The following is a 19,256-nucleotide window of genomic DNA, read 5'->3' as shown; positions in this document are numbered from 1 at the left end:
TGATGAGACCTATGAACCAAGGAGAACAAAACAAAATTGTACAAGATATAAGCAAGCACTTTAAACCTAAGCAACATATGCGAGTAATCTACATTTGATAACAAATGAAGGAGCATATTATTGATGCTTCAAAATGTCAGTCATCAGTTCTAGTTATTACTCTTGAAGTTCCTCTCTGATTGTTGATTGAACCCATTGAAATGTATCTAAGTTAAATATTTAGAAGTTTATTTCATGAAAGTAACCCCTTTATGCTTCACATAGTTCAGATGTAACTCTACAATGTTGCTTCCTCTAGAAGGTGCACATCCATTTAGTCTCTGCCTCTCCGCCCATACACTGCTTGCTGCAGCTTCAGCACACCAGCTCACTTATGAATCTGCTAAAACACTGTAAAAGCACTCTGTGCTACACAATGGCAAGTACTTAGTTTGGAGTAAGTCAGGAATACACATTTTAACTATAAATGGACTCTGAAGAAGAATAATGATAAATAAAACGTCACCCTGCAAGCTCAGAGGATTAATTCCTTAGATGTGATGCATTTGAGACCTTGGAAAATCGAATGTGTGTTTTTGAGACTGTCAGTGGTATGCTGCAATTTCAGAGGAAATGTTCAGTCAGGGCACCAGTTGCCTATTTCATTCATGATTTGTCTTCTTGTACATAAAAACGCCATATGGACATGCTAACATGGAAAAAAAAATAAAATTTATACCTGAAGGGGCTGTTGCACTGAGCTGAATTTGTGTACAAAAGATGCTAATGCAATTTCTTATTATTATTACATCTTTCCTCAGATCTTCTTTCATTCTTTTCTTGCTGCTTTTGTATCTCTCACTCCTTGCCAATGACAAATGTAATCTAACCCTGAACTGCTAACCCTTCCAATTAAATAAATGCTATAAAAACAAGGGAATAATGGCCTGATGAAATTATGCTTAAGGCTCAGGAAACCAGTGGAGAGGACTGAAGTGGACGTGGGTGGAGGCACAAATTAAGTGGTCACACAATATAACAAGCTGCTATAAAATGAGGCCATTTAAGATGAAGGTCAGCTGAATGAACAGTCCATTATTCATTAAACCACAGCAAGAGAAACTCACTAACTTCCTTCCATTTTTGCCCGCCCTTCTCTTTTCTCCCATCTCTATTACACACACAGACACACACATTCACTCACCTCCTTGAGGCCACTTGCTTTGTTGATTGGTCCGACCACCTTCAGGTGAAAGGCTGGATTCAGATGGCCGTTCTTTCCTTTATCTGTTGCTGCATCGGTCCTGAGCAGAGAAATGAGGACAGACAGAAAATAAACCAGAGCTTGATACCTAGAAACTGTCCTGTCTTGTTGTATCACTCTTCTCAATCTGGCATTGATTTTGTGGCCTCAGGTGAGAAAAGAGACAGAAGAGAAGTCAACATGAAGTTGCTCATCCAGGATGATGTGAGAAGAAATGTAGAAGTGAAGGATAAACCAAATGTTTCAGCACTGTGTCTGGGGAGCTAAATTCTGATGAAGTTGTCCAATTGAACTGAGTGGACTTTCCCTCAACAGCTCCTAATATACACTGGTATATTAGTGGGGGGTGGGGTGGGGGAATCCGCACGAGAGTTGAGGGAGTTTAGGGGAACGATTCTCATTTACATGTATACAATGTCAAACTGTAAATGAAGCTGCTGTTACTGTGTCCTAATCCTATACAAATCACTGACTATGCCATCAATATTTGGGTTATGGTCAATATTCCGGTTTCTGAAACATTTGGAATAACCCGTTTACATGCCTAAACAGACAGAGTTACTCCTGTTGTGTGACGCTGTGCTGACGCTGTGGTGCCGCGTGTGGGTTTTGCCATGTCTGTTTACCTCTCCTTGTGTATTTCCAGTGGGTCGCGCGCCAGACGCGGCATACAAGTAGTTGCCATACTCAAAAGACCAAGATTCCTTTCGGATGAAACATGCGCAGAACGCCAATTAATTTTTCTTTCTATGGGGATATTCCGATGCGCATTTATATGACAAGATATTCGGGTTAGAAAAGGAGTAACCCAGGGGTCTTATTTGGGTTTTTAAAAACCGGAATATGAGCATATTTGGGTTTTTGCGGGTGTTTACATGGCCGTACGCAACCGGGTTATTGCTAATATTCCGGTTAAGAAAGCGTTTTTGACTGCATATAAACATAGCCACTGTCTCTGCAACAATGCCATGTCTCAGCAACGATAAGTAAAATATCATAGTGCAGAATTTTCAGAAGTATGCTATTTCAGAGAATGACACGAGAGAACCAATATCAATCTCATGTGGAGTCAGAGTGGGTCATCGAAGCTAAGAATAAGGATACACAGCAGGGGAAAACAACTGTAGTGAGTGAGTGTGAGAATATAAGGAAGTATACAACAGAAATGAATACACCCTTATGCAGTATGTCTTCAATGCTAAATGGTTTAAAACTGTACCACCTTACATTAACTGCATTACTTCTAAGTTGAACAGTGGGGTATTTGCTTTTATGTAAAATGAAAAAACTAACTGCCGAACCGGTCTGTCCGCTTCTCCTCCCGTTCTGTCTGGACTCGTGAGTTTGGTCATTGTATTATTTCAGTTTAGACTACGGGTTTGGCAGTGGAATTTCCCTCCTGCCGTAGAGGAGTATTTTTACTTTGCCTTCCAGAAACCCTGGCTTTCTTTAGTTTGGTCTCTTCCTGCCCGGATTACTCTCACAGCCAGTTGTATTCAGTCTTGTTTAATTTTAGGAATTAATAAATAAACTTGGTTCACCTGACGTGTCTTGTCTAGAGTGTGTCTGCACTCTTGGGTTCTGAACTCTATTGATCCGTGACACAACACTTCGTATGTCCACCTTTCGTTCTGATGACAGACTCAATTCCTCTCAGCATGGAGGATACCAGGGCTGCACTAATTTCTGGAGAGATGTTCTGATATCCTTCAGATTATTTTTTCAGCTGCATTTTGGTGGAGGAGATGTGTGGTAAAGTGAAACAACATACTTGGTCAGGTCAAAGTTTTCACTTTTTCCTTCTTTCGAAACTCATGCGATTATGGCAATGGGATTTGAATTGATGCCATATTTGAGCCCTACTGTCACAACTATGTATTTACTGTAGTACTGGCCAGGTTTACACCAAACATGCTGGACCCTATTTGACATAATAAATTTTCCACACTGACACAGTCTTTATGTTCAACGCTGAGAGAATTTGGGTAATTTCTTAACTATGTTACCATGCAATATGGCTAACTAGAAATCCCAGGGAAACTTAGATTTTGTCAAGTGATCACAGGTTTTAGAATTTAAACATCTCAGGCATATTCATTTTTCTTCTTTTTCTACTGCCAGTTTAAACTTTGAGGTTGTATTTTCAAAATGGTCTTTCTGAAGACTCTCCTTGTCAACGTGACACAATTTGAAATCAACGATACTAGTGCATTTGACATTGGTTCTGCAAATGAAGGTATTTTATAGGCAGGACCAGAGCATGAAATTGACATAGCAAGGTCTGGAGATACAAGCTCTGAATGGTACAGTGTATGTCTAGTTAGCAGTCCTAGGAGAATGCATAATTTCCCATATGTGAGATGAGAAATTTTGAGGATGAAAATAAACTAAGAAATATGAAATGAAAAAAATCCACAGTTGACATTGTTTTTGCTACACCCCTGGCAGCTTTACATGCAATATGTTTTAGTATAATACACAGTCTTATATATAGCACAAACATGCATTCAAGGATCAAAGGAGGGGAAATATTGTATTTTGTTTTTCATTTTGGTTATATTAATTACCTTCAGAGTTAGATTTGTTTCAATAGTTTTATGTTGCCCATCCTGACATTAAGTTAAATTTTACAGCTCCAGCTCTTTCAAAATACATTGTAAATAAACAGCATTGTTTTAAATCTCAGCAGTCTGTCTCTAACTAAATGTCTCTGCTGGCCAGGTAGTGTACAGTAAATGTACAGCAAGCCTTTTAACTGAACACTTTGACTGAAAACAAGTTAATTAGAGCTGCAAAGCCAAAAAAAATGAGCTGAAAGAGACCAAAAAGCCCCAGAGCTGAGTTTTACTACTGAGTCCTTATGAATCCTTTTCATGTTACATGTATTCATTTGATTCATCGCAGAAATATAAAAATTTTATTGAGTACAGCTTTGAAAAAATCAACAAACTTTTAAACTGACATATATTTCTTTCATTCTTCATATTTTTGCAGACAAGGGCATTCAAGCCCAATAGAGTAAAGATTTACTGCAGTGCTCTTGAACTAAGTTTTAGAGGTGTACTTAATAAACTGATAACTTGGTGTATGTGTACTTACTGCAGGCTCTTAGCTGATTAGAAGTCTTTCCAAGCATACTGGATGTATATATGCTTAGAAAGGCCTTTAATCAGCTATATCCAACTGCTGTCCTGCTGGTGAACTGTAAATGAACCCAAGCTATTGGCCAAGGAACAAAACTTAAAAATGCAGAGGGTTTTCAATGCATCCAGGGCCGTTAAGAGTCTTTTTAATCATTGTAGCGGCTCAATTTTCCACAGTTAGCCATTCATTCAGTTGTTTCCCCCTCTGTTTCCTTTTAGCAGCAGATACCATAAAATCTTGCTGAGGCCCAATATGACCAGTATTTAACCTTTCTCACCATCTTCATTTGGAAGGTCAGGGGCTTTAAAAGGCTACTCTAATGCTGGATCCTCTCCAGACACTTTCCTGATCTGTAACTCACTGTGGAAGACTTGAGTATTTCAGAGGCACTAACTCAGCCAAGTGTTATGACGAGGCTGACTGTGGCTGAGGGATATGGCAGCGCTCATAAAGGAGCTGTGGGGTTTACGAGGACATGGATTTTGTTTGGTTCTGATTAAGGTGAGCTTCAGCACAATATGCTGCCGTTTATGCTGAAGTTGACATGAAGTTTGCTGTACACATCGATCAAGTTGTGCGACACGGCAACGTGCGCTCCTTCCTGTAATTAAACACTTCCTTTAACTCCTCTGCATTTGTGCAATTCCTTTCTCACTTTTCCCCCCTTCTTACATGACCGTTTAAAAAAATCCTTTTTTGTACTATGTCCTTCCTTCCATAATGAACTCATTACCTACTTTCACATTTTGTTCCCTCCCTTTTTATGAACACTGATACGTAATGCTCCAGTGCATAGAATGTATGTACAGACGGTTTTGCAACAAACAATTTCTAACCTACAGAGTGGTCTGAAAGGAATCAAGTAGTGAAGACACAAAAAACTTTGTTTTCAGCTGCAATATGCATATGCTTTGTATAGAGAAGTAGACAAAAATGATCTAAGTCATTAACAGGTCTGCAAATTAATGTAAATGATTTTTTTCTTTTTTTGGGCACAAAATCAGACATCAGTACGCAAACTGTTGAGAGAAAAATGTGAAAGCTCTGAGGCAAACTGCTTAACAGACTGGGAAACTTCAGTGTTGTGAATTATCTAAATTTGCATGAAAAATAATGTACATTTCAGAATTATACAAAAGGGCTTTTTTCGGGTAAAAAGAAATGGGTTAACAACTTAAAGTTGCTCTGCAGCAGTGAAGGTTTATCAACCGTGCCCCAACTTTTCTTGATTACTTACAACTCCCTTGCAGCAAGGAAGCCATTGTTAATATGTCAGAATAAGAAAAAGATGCTGCCTGGGCCATGAAACATCGCCAATGGACTACTGAAGACTGGAAGAAGGTATTATGGACTGATGAACCAAAACTGGAAATCTTTGGTTAAACATGTAGGATTTTTGAATGCCGTCGAGCAGGTGAAAGGATATGGTTCCTCAGTGTGACATCAAACATGGAGAAAGAAGTGTGATGGTCTGGAACTGTTTTGCTTGATCCAGGGTCAGTGACTTGTACAGAGTGAGAAGCACCACAGCATTCTGCAGCGCCATGCAGTACCCTTTGATATGTGTCTAGTTGGTCAGGGGTTCATCCTACAGCAAGATAATGATCCAAAACATAAGTCTAAGCTATGCCATAACTGCCTTGGTTGGAATTAAACCCCATGGAGCTGGTTTGGGATGAACTAGACAGAAGAGTGAAAGCAAAGCAACCTACAAGTGCTACATATTTATGGGAACTTCTGCAACAGAGTCAGAAAGAATTTTCTGAAGAATATTCGATTTCCATTGTGGAAAGAATGCTACGAGTGTGTTCAGCTGTTAAATCAGCCAAAGGTGGCTACTTTGATGAGTCAGAAGTTTCAAATACATTTTGGTTTCTAAATTGATTATTTTTTAAACTTCATTTATTTGTTCTATGCTTTCATTTCAGAGTACAATGAGACATTAACATGCAGAATTTCCAATTAAAAAATGAAAAAGTTGGATGTTATAAAACTTTTGACCAGTAGTGTACACTTAATTTAAACACAACAAATCACATGAATTCCACTGGAGTCAAAGGCTGCAGAGAAAGCAGCTACTGCTACTCTGCAAAGTAGAGATAGCTTTCAACAGGACAACTTTAATTAGCGTTAACACATAGCAATTTATTTTTTAAAGTGATACAAAAAATTCAAAATTGAGATTTCAGATTCAGTAAAAAAGAAAAATGTTGAATTAACTTTAATTGAGGCTAACAGCTAGCCATACCTAGGCTGATGGCAGTTTGGACTTTTGTCCAAGCATTTTTTGTTGGACAAAGCATTAAGGTTGTTAAGTCACTGTGCCACTCACTGTCTGACAGTATCAGTACCTTGTTACATCTCCTCATTAAAACTACATAATTTGCACAGCAAGAAAAAACTTAAACAGGCTTTCATGATTCACCACCTTTTTTCCTTTAGTAACTGCCATGTTTTCGTCTCTTTGGACCCATTATTTTTTTTTATGAATGTGTCATCACATGAAAATTCGAAATGTCTTGTGCATCATTTGAAATCCATTTTACACATATTCAGTGTCACATATCTAGCAGCTCGGAAAGGTTTGTGGTCTAGAGTAGGATTTAAAACGTATTTGTTTACTTTTGTTTAGCAGGCTTGAACAACACTTTGATACGCCGTTTCGGTTTTAAAAGGGCCCATGCTTGTTATAAAGTTTAAAATACCAAACCCCCAAAATGACCAATAAGATAATACAGGAAGCTATACAATACATATGAACTTTTATGCCCTATGCAGGTAATTATATGCTTTCACATATCCCCCTGTTCTGGATGTGCTGTACAATAGTCCCAGGAAACTGTGTACTGTGTTGTTATCAGACAGACAGACGGACAGACAGACAGACAGACAGGCCACAGTACTTGTTGCTCTTGTTCTCCTCTCTCTGGGAAAGCCACTTATGGTAGTAGGAGGTCTTGACCCTGTAGCAGTAGAAGAGCAGCAGCACTGTAGGTAGGACAACCAGGAAAGCAAACAGCAGCCCCACCACCAGACCCACTTGACCTGTGGACACACACACACATACAAATACACTGAGTGTGTTTACATCATAGACCGTCTATAAAGGATGGATGTAGCCACTCTGATGGACATGTACTGTATATTGTTTCGAAGCAGTAAATTTGCAATTTGGCTGTTGTGTTCTTAGCCTTTCAAAGCCCAACATGATCAGCAAGTGTTAAATCTGACCAGAGAACCCACCGTCCATATGACAGTAACCTGACAATCACAAGGTGGCTCTGAACTGATGCACACCCTGCTTTTTGGTCTATTTAACTCTAAATGGGGACCATAGTTTACAAAAACGAACATCATTGTGTATTGAAAAAGTTCTGAAACTAGTATTTGGGACAATACACACATTTGAAAAATATCTACTGAGGTAATAGATCAAGGGAAAAGCAGGATCACTTTCTCATCCATACAATCACAACTTTTGCTACCAGGAAAGTCACACCCTGATGGCTGTTAAAAAGAATACAGGTTTAAGGCAATTCTTCGTTGCCTTCTCTTTTCAGACATCAAGGCTCCAATTCAGTTTATTAATCCATCCATTAATAAACTACGCCACTAAATCCTCATGAGGGTGTATTGCGTTAAGAATCATTTTTAGGTCTTCAAGTGCAATTTCTTTTTGTATAGCCACACCAAAATACTAAACAAATCCTAAAAAAGTCATTAAAAACTTATAATTGATGGGTTCCAAGAAAAAACATAAGAAATTTGAGTATTGGGTCATTTTAGTACCAGAATAGGGCTGCACAGTGGAGTAGTGGTTAGCACTTTCGCCTTGCAGCAAGAACATCCCCGGTTCAAATCCTGGCCTGGGATCTTTCTGCATGGAGTTTGCATGTCCTCCCTGTGCATGTGTGGGTTTTCTCCAGGTACTCCGGCTTCCTCCCACAGTCCAAAAATATGCTGAGGTTAATTGGTTACTCTAAATTGCCCGTAGGTGTGAATGTGAGGTTTGATTGTTTGTATGTGTAGCCCTGCGACAGACTGGCGACCTGTATAAGGGTGTCCGTTGCCTTCGCCCGAGTCAGCTGGGATAGGCTTCAGCACCCCCCGCGACCCTAATGAGGATAAAGCGGTATATAGAGAATGGATGGATGGATAGTACCAGAAGACAGAATATTTGTTGCTGTGTTTCGTGTCTATATAATGTCAGCACATTTGAAAGTTCTTCAGAGACAAAAATGTCTAAAACAATTAACGCATGAAACGCGTCTGGAGATACAGATTCTCAGCCATGAAGGGTACAGTTGCAGCCAGATAGCCAGGAAGTGCAGATGCAGACCTTCAGCAGTTGGATATACTCTGCAGAAACACAGATGAACCAACAGCTTGGAAGACAAACCAAGCTCTGGGTGTCTAAGGATTTATCAGCAAGAAATGACCGCATCCTGATCCACATGTGCAGTGAAAACTGCCAAATGACATCACAGGAGCTTCAGCAACAGTGGACAATCCAAACTAGTTTCCAGTGTTCCACCCACACTGCACGCAGCCAATTTTTAAATGGTTTAAGGTCCTACAATGCTGCCAAGAAGCCCCTGATGTCAGATCTGCTCCAGCAGGCTCTGGCTAGGGCTCCTCCCTCCCTACCTCTGCTACTGGGAATTGTAGTTCTTTGTCCTGGTGTTTTGTCAATAAAATACCTTCCTGTTGGTATCTGCCTGTCCCGATCTCTGTTACTGCACCTGAGCCTCAAAGAAATTCGTAACAGAACGATCCGGCCAAGATGAGCTCAGCAGGTCAAGAGATCGAGGTGGACGGAGCCTCTGGGATGACTATACAGGAGGTCATGTTAAGTCAGGGCACTACTATTGAGCAGCATAGCGATTTGTTACAGAATCTCTCTTCTTGTAATACCGCTATGTACAAGCAGTTGTCCTCGCTTACTGAACGGGTTAACCAACTTGCTGCTCATCCAGCTGCACCTGTTCCTGTAGTCAACCCCGCGGGCTCAGTCACTAACGTTAGGGAACCTAACGTTCCGTTCCCCGAGCATTAAAGCGGGGATTTTGACTTCTGTTGGGCATTTTTGACCCAGCTCTCACTTGTTTTTGACCTCCAGCCTCACTCTTATTCAACAGATAAGGCCCGGATAGCCTTTTTAGTTAGCCTTTTAGCAGGTGAGGCTCGGGTCTGGGGCACGGCGGTTTGGCAGCAACAGGGGCCCCTCTGTCATTCCTATGCTGCCTTTGTTGAAGAAATGAGGAGGAATTTTGACCACCCCATCCTCGGAAGAGATGCTTCTACCCGCCTGATGAACATTAAACAAGGAACCCGTAGCGTGGCAGAATATGCCGTAGAATTTCGTACGTTGGCGGCGGAAGCAGGTTGGAACAATGTAGCCTTACGTGGAGCTTTTTACAATGGATTAAATGAGACCTTAAAGGATGAACTTGCTATGAGAGAAGAGGCTTCGACCTTGGAGCTGTGGATCTCCTGCACCCTGAAGTTGGATAACCGTCTGCGAGAAAGACGACAGGAGAGGCGGGTCCGCCCCGGTTCTGGCTCTCCTGTTCACCGACCCACACCCAAGTTGGCCCCCTCTTCTCCCCCTGCCTCTGATCCAGAACCCATGCAGTTAGGACGGGCCAAACTAACGCCAGAGGAGAGACAACATCGCCAAGAGGCCCGCTTATGTATGTACTGTGGGAAATCTGTACATTGTATTGCTTCCTGCCCCAAGCTATCGCCAAAAGACACAGCTCACCAGTGAACGGAGGGTCCTGGTGAGCCGGACTTCAACCTCTTCTCTGCCACATTTTCTGCTGGAAGCTTTACTTCATTGGGGTTCTGTTTCTCTGCCAGTCTTGGCCTTGGTTGATTCCGGAGCTGAGGAGTGTCTTTTGTAGCCTAGCCGCGCTAGACCCATGTTCTGAAGGCACAAGGGTCTAGGACCACTCGACAGGGAGGTTGTCTTTCAAATCAGTCTGCAGCAATTGGGTAGGTATACAAACCATCAGCGCAACGAATAGGCTGACGTAGTTCCTAGAGCACTGGCGGATTGTGGCTAAGTCCCATGAGCTTCCCAACCAGCGGAGCCAACTGGTATATTAAGGATTTGCCATATCCTGTCGGCGTGAGTCCAAATACGTCTTTCTTCTCAATGAAACACTTCAGTGCCGTCCTTTGTTTATCTTTCAAGTTGAATTTTAGCTTCAAATCTTTAAGGGCTGTGGCCAAAGCCGAGTCGAAAGATAACTGTTTATTGTGCGCCGGTTGTTTCTGTCAGAATCGTCGCGCCTCTGTCGTCACTTCGTTACGCCCGCCTTCTGACTCTACACTTCATGGTGATTGGTCCGGCCAGTTTTAGGAGAATCCAGCCTCGAGCCTTATGGAGGGTAACTAGACCCACCCTGGCAGAGAATTAAATTCGTTGCTGTGGGTTGTCTAGCGCGGCTAGGCTATGTCTTTTGGACTTTGAATTGGTAAGACAATTAAAGATTCCTACCCCTATCCCTTCCCTTAGCTCAGCCCTTAGTTGCTCGCTCCCTAAATGGCCTCCGTTTAGCTAAAGTCTCTAAAAGGACTGTACCTTTAGATCTCTGTCTAGCTGGAAATCATAGAGAAAAGCTTGCCTTTTGTGTCCTCGATCATTCAGATCCCCCTCTAGTGTTAGGACTTCCATGGCTGAAACTACATAACCCCCAACTAGACTGGCAATCAAGGAAAATAATCTCCTGGAGTCCAGCCTGTCACCAGAGCTGCTTGTTGTCGGCTTTATCACCCTCTGTCTCTGAGCTTCCTAAAGATTCCGAGCCCATCAATTTGGAATCAGTACCTGCACAGTATCATGATCTAGCCCCAGTTTTTAGCAAAGACCGTGCACTGTCTTTACCACCTCATAGGCCTTACGACTGTGCTATTGAACTCCTAAAGGATGCGTCACTGCCTACGAGTCAATTATACAACCTCTCTAAACCCGAACAAACAGCCATGGAGACCTACATTCGGGAGTTCCTTAATGCAGGAATTATACGTCCCTCTTCATCCCCTGTAGGAGCTGGCTTCTTCTTCGTTGACCAAAAGGACAAGTCTCTTCGTCCATGCATAGACTTCTGAGGAATGAATGCTATCACCATTAAGAACTCTTATTCTCTGCCATTGTTAAACTCTGCTTTCACCCCCCTCCAAGGCGCGACTATCTTTACTGAACTGGATTTAAGGAATGCCTACCACCTAATCCGGATTCGCGAGAGGGAGGAGTGGAAAATGGCTTTCAACACCCCGTTAGGGCATTTTGATTATTTAGTTATGCCTTTCGGCCTCACCAACGCCCCTGCCGTTTATCAAAACCTTATAAATGACATACTCAGAGATATGTTAAATCGTTTTGTCTTCGTTTATCTAGATGACATTCTCATCTACTCTCGTTCCTTGGAAGAACACATTGGACATGTACGGCAGGTCTTGGAGAATCGTCCATTTGTTAAACCTGAGAAATGTGAGTTCCATGCTACCACCATTTCATACTTACGTTTTGTTATTTCCCCGGGAGAAATTAAGATGGATCCAGGGAAACTTTCTGCTGTTCAAAACTGGCCGGTCCCAGAGAACTGGGGGCGGCATGACTCAGTGGGTAGAGTGGCCGTCTTGTAACTGGAAGGTTGCCGGTTCGATCCTCGGCCCGTTGTGCTCATGTCGAGGTGTCCCTGAGCAAGACACCTAACCCGTAATTGCTCCTGGTGCGTCGTGGTGAGCGCCTTGCATGGCAGCTTCCGCCATCAGTGTGTGAATGTGTGTGTGAATGGGTAAATGTGACATATCATGTAAAGTGCTTTGGATAAAAGCGCTATATAAATACAACCATTTAACCAAAAACGGCTTCAGCGCTTTCTGGGTTTTGCGAACTTTTATCAGCGCTTCATTAGGAACTATAGTAGGGTTGCTGCTCCCCACACGGCTCTCACTTCCACCGCTCGACCATTTCTCTGGACCGAGGAAGCGGAGCGGTCCTTCCAGGGTTTAAAGGAATGGTTTACCTCAGCCCCTATCCTTATCCAGCCGGACCCCTCGTTACAGTTTGTTGTGGAAGTAGACGCCTCAGACTCCGGAGTTGGCACTGTCCTCTCCCAGCGCTCCCCCCACGACCAGAAATTGCATCCATGTGCCTTCTTCTCTCGACGTCTAACTTCCTCTGAGCGTAATTATGACATAGGAAACAGAGAGTTGCTAGCTGTAAAGTTGGCATTGGAGGACATTAGCTAGAGGCACCGAACAACCTTTTGTAGTATGGACAGACCACAAAAACCTAGAATATATCAAATCAGCCAAACGCCTGAACTCGCGTCAGGCCCGATGGACCCTGTTTTTTGGGAGGTTTAACTTCACTCTGTCTTATCGTCCTGGCTCCCGTAACATAAAACCTGATGCTTTATCTCGACAGTTAACCTGCTTTGACGAACCAAAGACCCCCGAGACCATCCTTCCAAACTCCTGCTTGGTAGCCACCTTGACTTGGCAAATAGAGGCTGCGGTCCAAGAGGCACTGGAACACCAGCCAGATCCAGGTAACGGCCCTGCTAACCGTTTATTTGTTCCTGACCCTGTACGTTCACAGGTGTTACAATGGGCTCACGCATCGAAGTTCTCCTGCCATCCTGGAGTTAAACAGACCTTAGAGATCATCAGAGGAAAGTTTTGGTGGCCCACCATGGAGGTTGACACCAGGGAGTTCATCGGAGCTTGTACCACCTGTGCCCGCTGTAAAACTTCCACTCAGCCCAGCTATGGACTTCTCCAGCCTCTTTCAGGACCCAAACGTCGTTGGTCACACATCGCAGTGGATTTTGTAACCGGATTGCCACCCTCATGAGGTAATACTGTCATACTCACCATTGTTGATCGATTCTCCAAGGCTGCTCATTTTGTGCCCTTGCCCAAGCTCCCTTCCGCCAAGGAGACTGCCGACGCCATGGTCACCCACGTGTTTCGCCTGCATGGTATACCGGTGGACATCGTCTTTGATCAAGGTCCTCAGTTCACATTGGCTGTATGGAAGGCCTTTTGCTCTCCACTTGGAGCTATGGTTAGTCTCTCGTCAGGTTTTCACCCGCAGTCTAATGGACAAACGGAAAGAGCTAACCAGTTATTAGAAGTTTTTTTTTTTTTTGGGCTGCGTAGTCTCTGACAACCCTTCTTCATGGAGTGATAGACTTCCTTGGATAGAGTACACCCATAATGCTCTGACTAACGCTTCCTCAGGCCTTTCTCCTTTTCAATGTTCTTTGGGATACCAGCCTCCTCTGTTTTTTCCCCAAGAACAGGAGATTAATATCCCCTCTGTTCAAGCAATGATTAGGCGCTGCCAAGGCACCTGGAGGAGGACGCGAAAGGCCTTTCTACAAGCTTCACGGCAGATGTCCTCTCAGGCCAACCGCCATCGGAGACCTGCACCTTCATACCAACCGGGTCAACAGGTTTGGTTGAGAGCAAAGGACCTGCCACTCAGAGTGGAGTCCAAGAAACTGGCTCCACGTTTTGTGGGACCCTTCATAGTGGAGCGCGTCATCAACCCAAGTGCGGTACGTTTACATTTACCCCCTAGTATGAAAATACATCCAACCTTCCATGTTTCTCAGGTTAAGCCTGTTTTAGAGAGTGCTCTGCCCCCCCCCAGTCCGTCCCCCTCCACCTCCCAGGGTCATCGATGATGCTCCGGCTTATATTGTTCGGCGGCTCCTGGATGCTCACCGTCAGGGACAGGGGTTGCAATTTTTGGTTGACTGGGAGGGTTATGGGCCGGAGGAGCATAGCTGGGTTCCCCGTGGCCTGATCCTGGACCCTACCCTTATCACAGACTTTTACCGACGTCATCCGAACCACCCGGTTCAGGCACCAGGAGGTGCCCATAGGAGGGGGGGTACTGTCAGATCTGCTCCAGCAGGCTCTGGCTAGGGCTCCTCCCTCCCTTGTGTTTTTTTTCTTTTTTAGGTATCCTGAGTCCTGTGGCAGCAACAGGTGGGAGCAATCCAGGCCATCAGCTGAATCAGGAACAGGTGTGCCGGCGCCAGTTAATCATCCATCTCCTCTCCATATATTCAGACGTCAGTCACCACTTGGACGCCGGATCGTGAATGCACATTGCTAGTTTGGTGTTTCATTCACTCTAGCCAACTTCAGTTGGATTGTTTGTAAACCTGTCTTTGCTCTCTTAGTTGGGACCTCACCTGCTCCTGTGACTGAACTACCTGCTTCTGGACTCGCCTGCCTCAGCATTTCCAAACAGATGGAGTTTTTTCAGCAAGCCCTCTGCCTTCTGTCAGGACTCCATTTTTACTGTCGCTGCCGTGACCACCTACCCAGCCCACAGTGCCAAATCCCTAGTCAACCGTCCGTCCTCAGCTCGAGCCAGGTTGAGTTATTTGGAGTAATAGTAGTTTTGAACCTTGGTTGGGTTTTTCTTGAGAACTAGTTGCTCTTCTATTTTTGAGTCTACGTAGTTTTTTGGTGAGCTTAGTTGCTTTTCTGCTAGAGTTTTTGTGGTTTTCTCGGTGAGCTTAGTTGCTCTTCTGCTTAGGGTCTATGTTGTTTTTCTTAGTGAGCTTAGTAGCTTTCTGCTTTTAATCTATGTGGTTCTCTTAGTGAGATTTATTGCTCTGCAGCTTGAGTCTTGTTTTTTTTTTTCTCCAGAGAGTTTAGCTGCATATTTTGTTTGTTTTCCCCCCCTAATGCTTAGAATCATTCAGCTCCCCCTGTCTCTAGTGTTTAGAGTTAGCTTTCAGCTTAAGCTGTTCTTTTAGTTATTTGAAACATTATTTTTTCCCCCCACCCAGTAAACTTAGTAGTCCATTCTGTCTGCCTGCCACTAGGGGCTCTCTAGCCCTTGTAGGTTGTTTTTTCAGTTTCTGTTTCCGGGACTCTGCTACTCGGAATCGTAGTTCTTTGTCCTAGTGTTTTGTCAATAAAATACCTTCCTGTTGGTATCTGCCTGTCCCAATCTCTGTTACTGCACCTGAGCCTCAAAGAAATTCATAACACCTGATCAATGAGATGCAGAGGTTAGCCTGGCGTTGTTGGGTAAGACACAAGAATTGGAAAGCCAGGAATTGGAAGAAGACTCTGTGGTCAGATGAGTCCAGTTTCCAGCTTTATCTTCCTCCTGCTAGTGTGAGGGTACACAGAAGGCGTATCTCCAGCATGTACAGTACCTACTGTCAAGCATGGTGGAGGCAGTATCATGGTTTGAGGATGCATGAGTGCTGCTGGTGTTGGTCATCTTACTGTCTGTGATGGCACGTTGAACTCTGTCAAGTATTGTGCCATTCTCCAAACTCATGCCCCTTCTCCACATGCACTGTTCCCTTGAGGTCAAAACTGGATGTTTCAACAAGGTCTGCTACAAAGTGTATATCAAGAATTTAGAAGAAATAAAAGCAGTAATTCAAAAAAGAAAAAAAAAAGGGACAAGGTTACCCTTCATAAGTGTGAAAGGATTGTGGGGAACATTTCAGCCAGGATTAGAGCTCTACTCTGTACTAATGGCAGGACTATTCAATTCAATTCAATTTTATTTATATAACGTCAATTGCAGTCAAATTGTCTCAAGACGCTTTACAGAACCCATATGCCTGAACCCCCAGAGCAAGCCCTGAGGAGACAGTGGCAAAGAATACACCCTTTTAACAGGGAAAAAAAACCTTGAGCAGAACCCGAATCTTTATGTGGGGGGACACATCTTCCATCTACAGCATGTTATGTCATATAAGAAATAATCGTCATTATAAGATACAGCAATTATGAGTTTTTATTTATAAAACAGTCATTGGAATAGAATCTGTAGTTTACAAATATAATCATATTGTTCTTATATTTTCATTACAATTGGACAGGTCACCAGTCTATTGCAGGGCTACATATACAAACAATCACATTCACATTCACATCTACGCACAATTTAGAATGACCAATTAACCCCAGCATATTTTTATACTGTGGAAAAAGTTGGAGTACCTGGAAAAAATCCACACATGCACAGGGAGAACATACAAACCCCATGCAAAAAGATCCCGGGAAGGCTGGGATGCAAACCAGGGACCTTCTAGCTGCAAGGTGAAAGCGCTAACCCGGGAAGGCTGGGACGCAAACCAGGGACCTTCTAGCTGCAAGGTGAAAGCGCTAACCACCAATCCACTGTACAGTTGTGCCGAGAAGCACAGAATTACATTTTTTTGTACAGAATCTGGTGCAAACGGTATGTTTTTTGGCAAATAAAGTGATACAGAATGTAGGTTAAAGTGATTTTGATGACATTTCACGACTAAGCTTAGATTTAGTGACTTTCCAAATAGAAAGTAATTCACAGATAGCTGTTGGAAGGTTGCTCTGACTGTGATAAATGGTGTAATTTTGAGAATTAAAACAACAACAACAACAACAACAAAATATTCCTTTCAAACCCAGTGGCAGGTTGAGAGGTTCAGGGGCTAAGATCACAGATAGGTTAGTCACCTCTAGGTTAAAGATAGAATAAAGTTTATTTTTACCCCTTGATGCCTGAATTCATTTACATTTATATAAAAATAATATTTTTTTGTGTTTTTGCTTTCAAGATGATGCTAAACTAGGTGGACATTGTTAATTTGTCTATAGGGTCATTCCAGGTGAAATGACCAGATATTCCTTGGAGGTGTTGCTGCACCCTCTTCAAATTAGTCCTAAATTTGTATGCCATTAGATAGTCACAAAAGCACTTTCTATGCAAAATTGTAGGCCTGTAGCTCAAATAGTTTCTGAGTTGTGGGGGTCTGAAATGTTCAGAATTTGGGCTATAGAAAGCCTCGCCAGCGTTTTTTGCATCTTTCAGTGGTTATTTCTCAGCCTCTAAACATACCAGAGAGCTGTGAGTTGCTAAACAAGGCCTCTGCATGTAGTTAGTGCCCCACAAACATCCCCAGGTTTTTCCCTACACTCTGCAGGCCGTGGGGGCTTGCTAAAAATGCTAAAAAATTAAGAGACACCTACTCACGAGTGGAGTTTGGGACCTTAAAAGTACTAGAAATACTGCACAGAAGTGTTCTAACACCCCTGGGTTCCATTCTACACAAACTTGTGTGATAACTTAGCAAACCGGAGCTTTCTAGGTACCTCAGTTTGGAAAATATGAGCTCCCAAAGTTGGACGAGATTTTAAATTGGCTATTTTGGGGGGCAAAAATCTCAATGTGGGACAGATACCAGAGACCCCAAATTTTTCTACAAGACAGTTCTATCTGTCGTCGATCACTGTACAAAAAAGCAGCAAGGTTATATTTGTAGTTACTGAGATATTCTTACTCAAAATGGCATGGGTGATGTCAAAATCGTGTTTTGCTTTTCAGTACTTTAAATTGGGATACAAGTATTAGTAGTCATTCCAATGGTAGTATTATGTATGTTTTGTTCTTTTTGAAATGTTAGTTGTTAAAGGTGACTACCTTCAAAAAGTGTAATGGTATAACTTAGGTATACCTAAGTTATAACTTAGGTATAGGTTCTTTTGCTTGTAACATGACATTGTCCAATTAAATTTAACATATTTAATCCCACTGGACTGATACTATAAAATTCAACATTATTGTTGTATTTTTAAATTAATCAACCATAAACTACTACAGAGCTCCCTGAATTCAAGTTAGTACATGTAATTTGTATGTGTATGTTATAATTACATGTATGCATTGCAAATGCAGGCTTGACTGAAATTGGAATAATAACAGATAAATAATAATGTAGGTCCCACTCCGACCAGTCCGACGAAAAACCAGTGCTTGCAACAGGTTCCTATGTGCGTATTAAATGTACACCGGCATTGGAAGAATGCATACGCTACCTCAGCTGCAGTCTGAATGCAACCAGTATGATGCAAATTTGCGATGGTCAGTGTTAAAGGGTTAAGTCTAGAGTAAGCCTCCAGGGAATGTACGTCAACAAAATGTCCATTAAAGTGTGTGTGTATGTGCGTACTCACTGTCATACTGAATAGGTCCACTGTCAACGCTGCCACCCAGTCCTGGCTTCTCACAGAAGGGTGGTGCATAGCCTCGATTGCAGTGGCAGTTCCCATTGCTGTTACACACCTATACGCATTCACACAGCAACAATGCATTTGTTAATGGGATTTCCTGTTTTGTCGCTGGATAATCTTGTGTGTGTGCCTGAAGGTATACCAGTCAAATTAGAAGCACTAATTCCTTGTTTACTGCAGACTGGCACTCTATGCTTTATAATGGGATTTGCTGTCTCAGTAGGATAATATTTACCTTAAGATATTCACCTTATAAATGGAACAGACTGCAGAACACTGACATTATAAGAAGTGACATCTCCCACTTGCGTTTCCAGTATCTGTGCACAATGCAGTCACTTGTATTATGATTATTATAAGGTGTGTGCACTTCCTTTGTCATGCTTCCTTTGTCAGGTCTCACTTCAGTTCTTCCCAGCAAAATAGAGAATTAATAAAAAAGACTCCAAAAAGCCCCAGGTCTGCAGTGTGGCAGGTAGTTCTTAGTAATTTGATTAATTGCAAATGTGTTAAGGAAAACCTGATTGAAACACACCAAACCTGGGGCATGTATTATTACACTATAGGTGCACTGATTGGTTTCAGTGTGGCGCAAAGCTAGCTATAATGAAGCTGTCATGTGTTTTCTGCTGCAGACACTCTACTCAGTGGACACAAAGGGAGCTAGACACACGCATGCACGCATGCATGCACACACATGTGCACACACATGCCTCACAGCAGGAAAGTTCAAAGTTTGAATCTGAGAGTCAGCTAGTGTTGTTCTGTTGGAATTTGCATGCTCTTCCTGTGTCTGTATGTTTTTTTTCCA

The 19,256-nt window shown here is 42.6% G+C and overlaps 1 protein-coding gene across 2 annotated transcripts in view; it reads right to left on the bottom strand.

The window, feature by feature from the left end:
* adam19a (ADAM metallopeptidase domain 19a) overlaps positions 1-19,256 on the bottom strand; it is a 273,169-nt gene that overhangs the window by 10,226 nt on the left and 243,687 nt on the right. For both annotated transcript variants that reach the window (XM_051943831.1, XM_051943832.1), the window contains 3 exons: positions 18,389-18,497; positions 7,291-7,432; positions 1,184-1,283 (listed from right to left, as the gene is read on the bottom strand). In XM_051943831.1, coding sequence (XP_051799791.1) covers positions 1,184-1,283; positions 7,291-7,432; positions 18,389-18,497 — 351 coding nt within the window. The remainder of the gene's footprint in view (positions 1-1,183; positions 1,284-7,290; positions 7,433-18,388; positions 18,498-19,256) is intronic.

Source organism: Acanthochromis polyacanthus, chromosome 23 (genome assembly GCF_021347895.1).
Source record: "Acanthochromis polyacanthus isolate Apoly-LR-REF ecotype Palm Island chromosome 23, KAUST_Apoly_ChrSc, whole genome shotgun sequence".
Classification (NCBI taxonomy): Eukaryota; Metazoa; Chordata; class Actinopteri; family Pomacentridae; genus Acanthochromis; species Acanthochromis polyacanthus.
The sequence above is the reverse complement of the archived record's forward strand: the minus strand, read 5'-3'. Positions and strand labels throughout refer to the sequence as shown.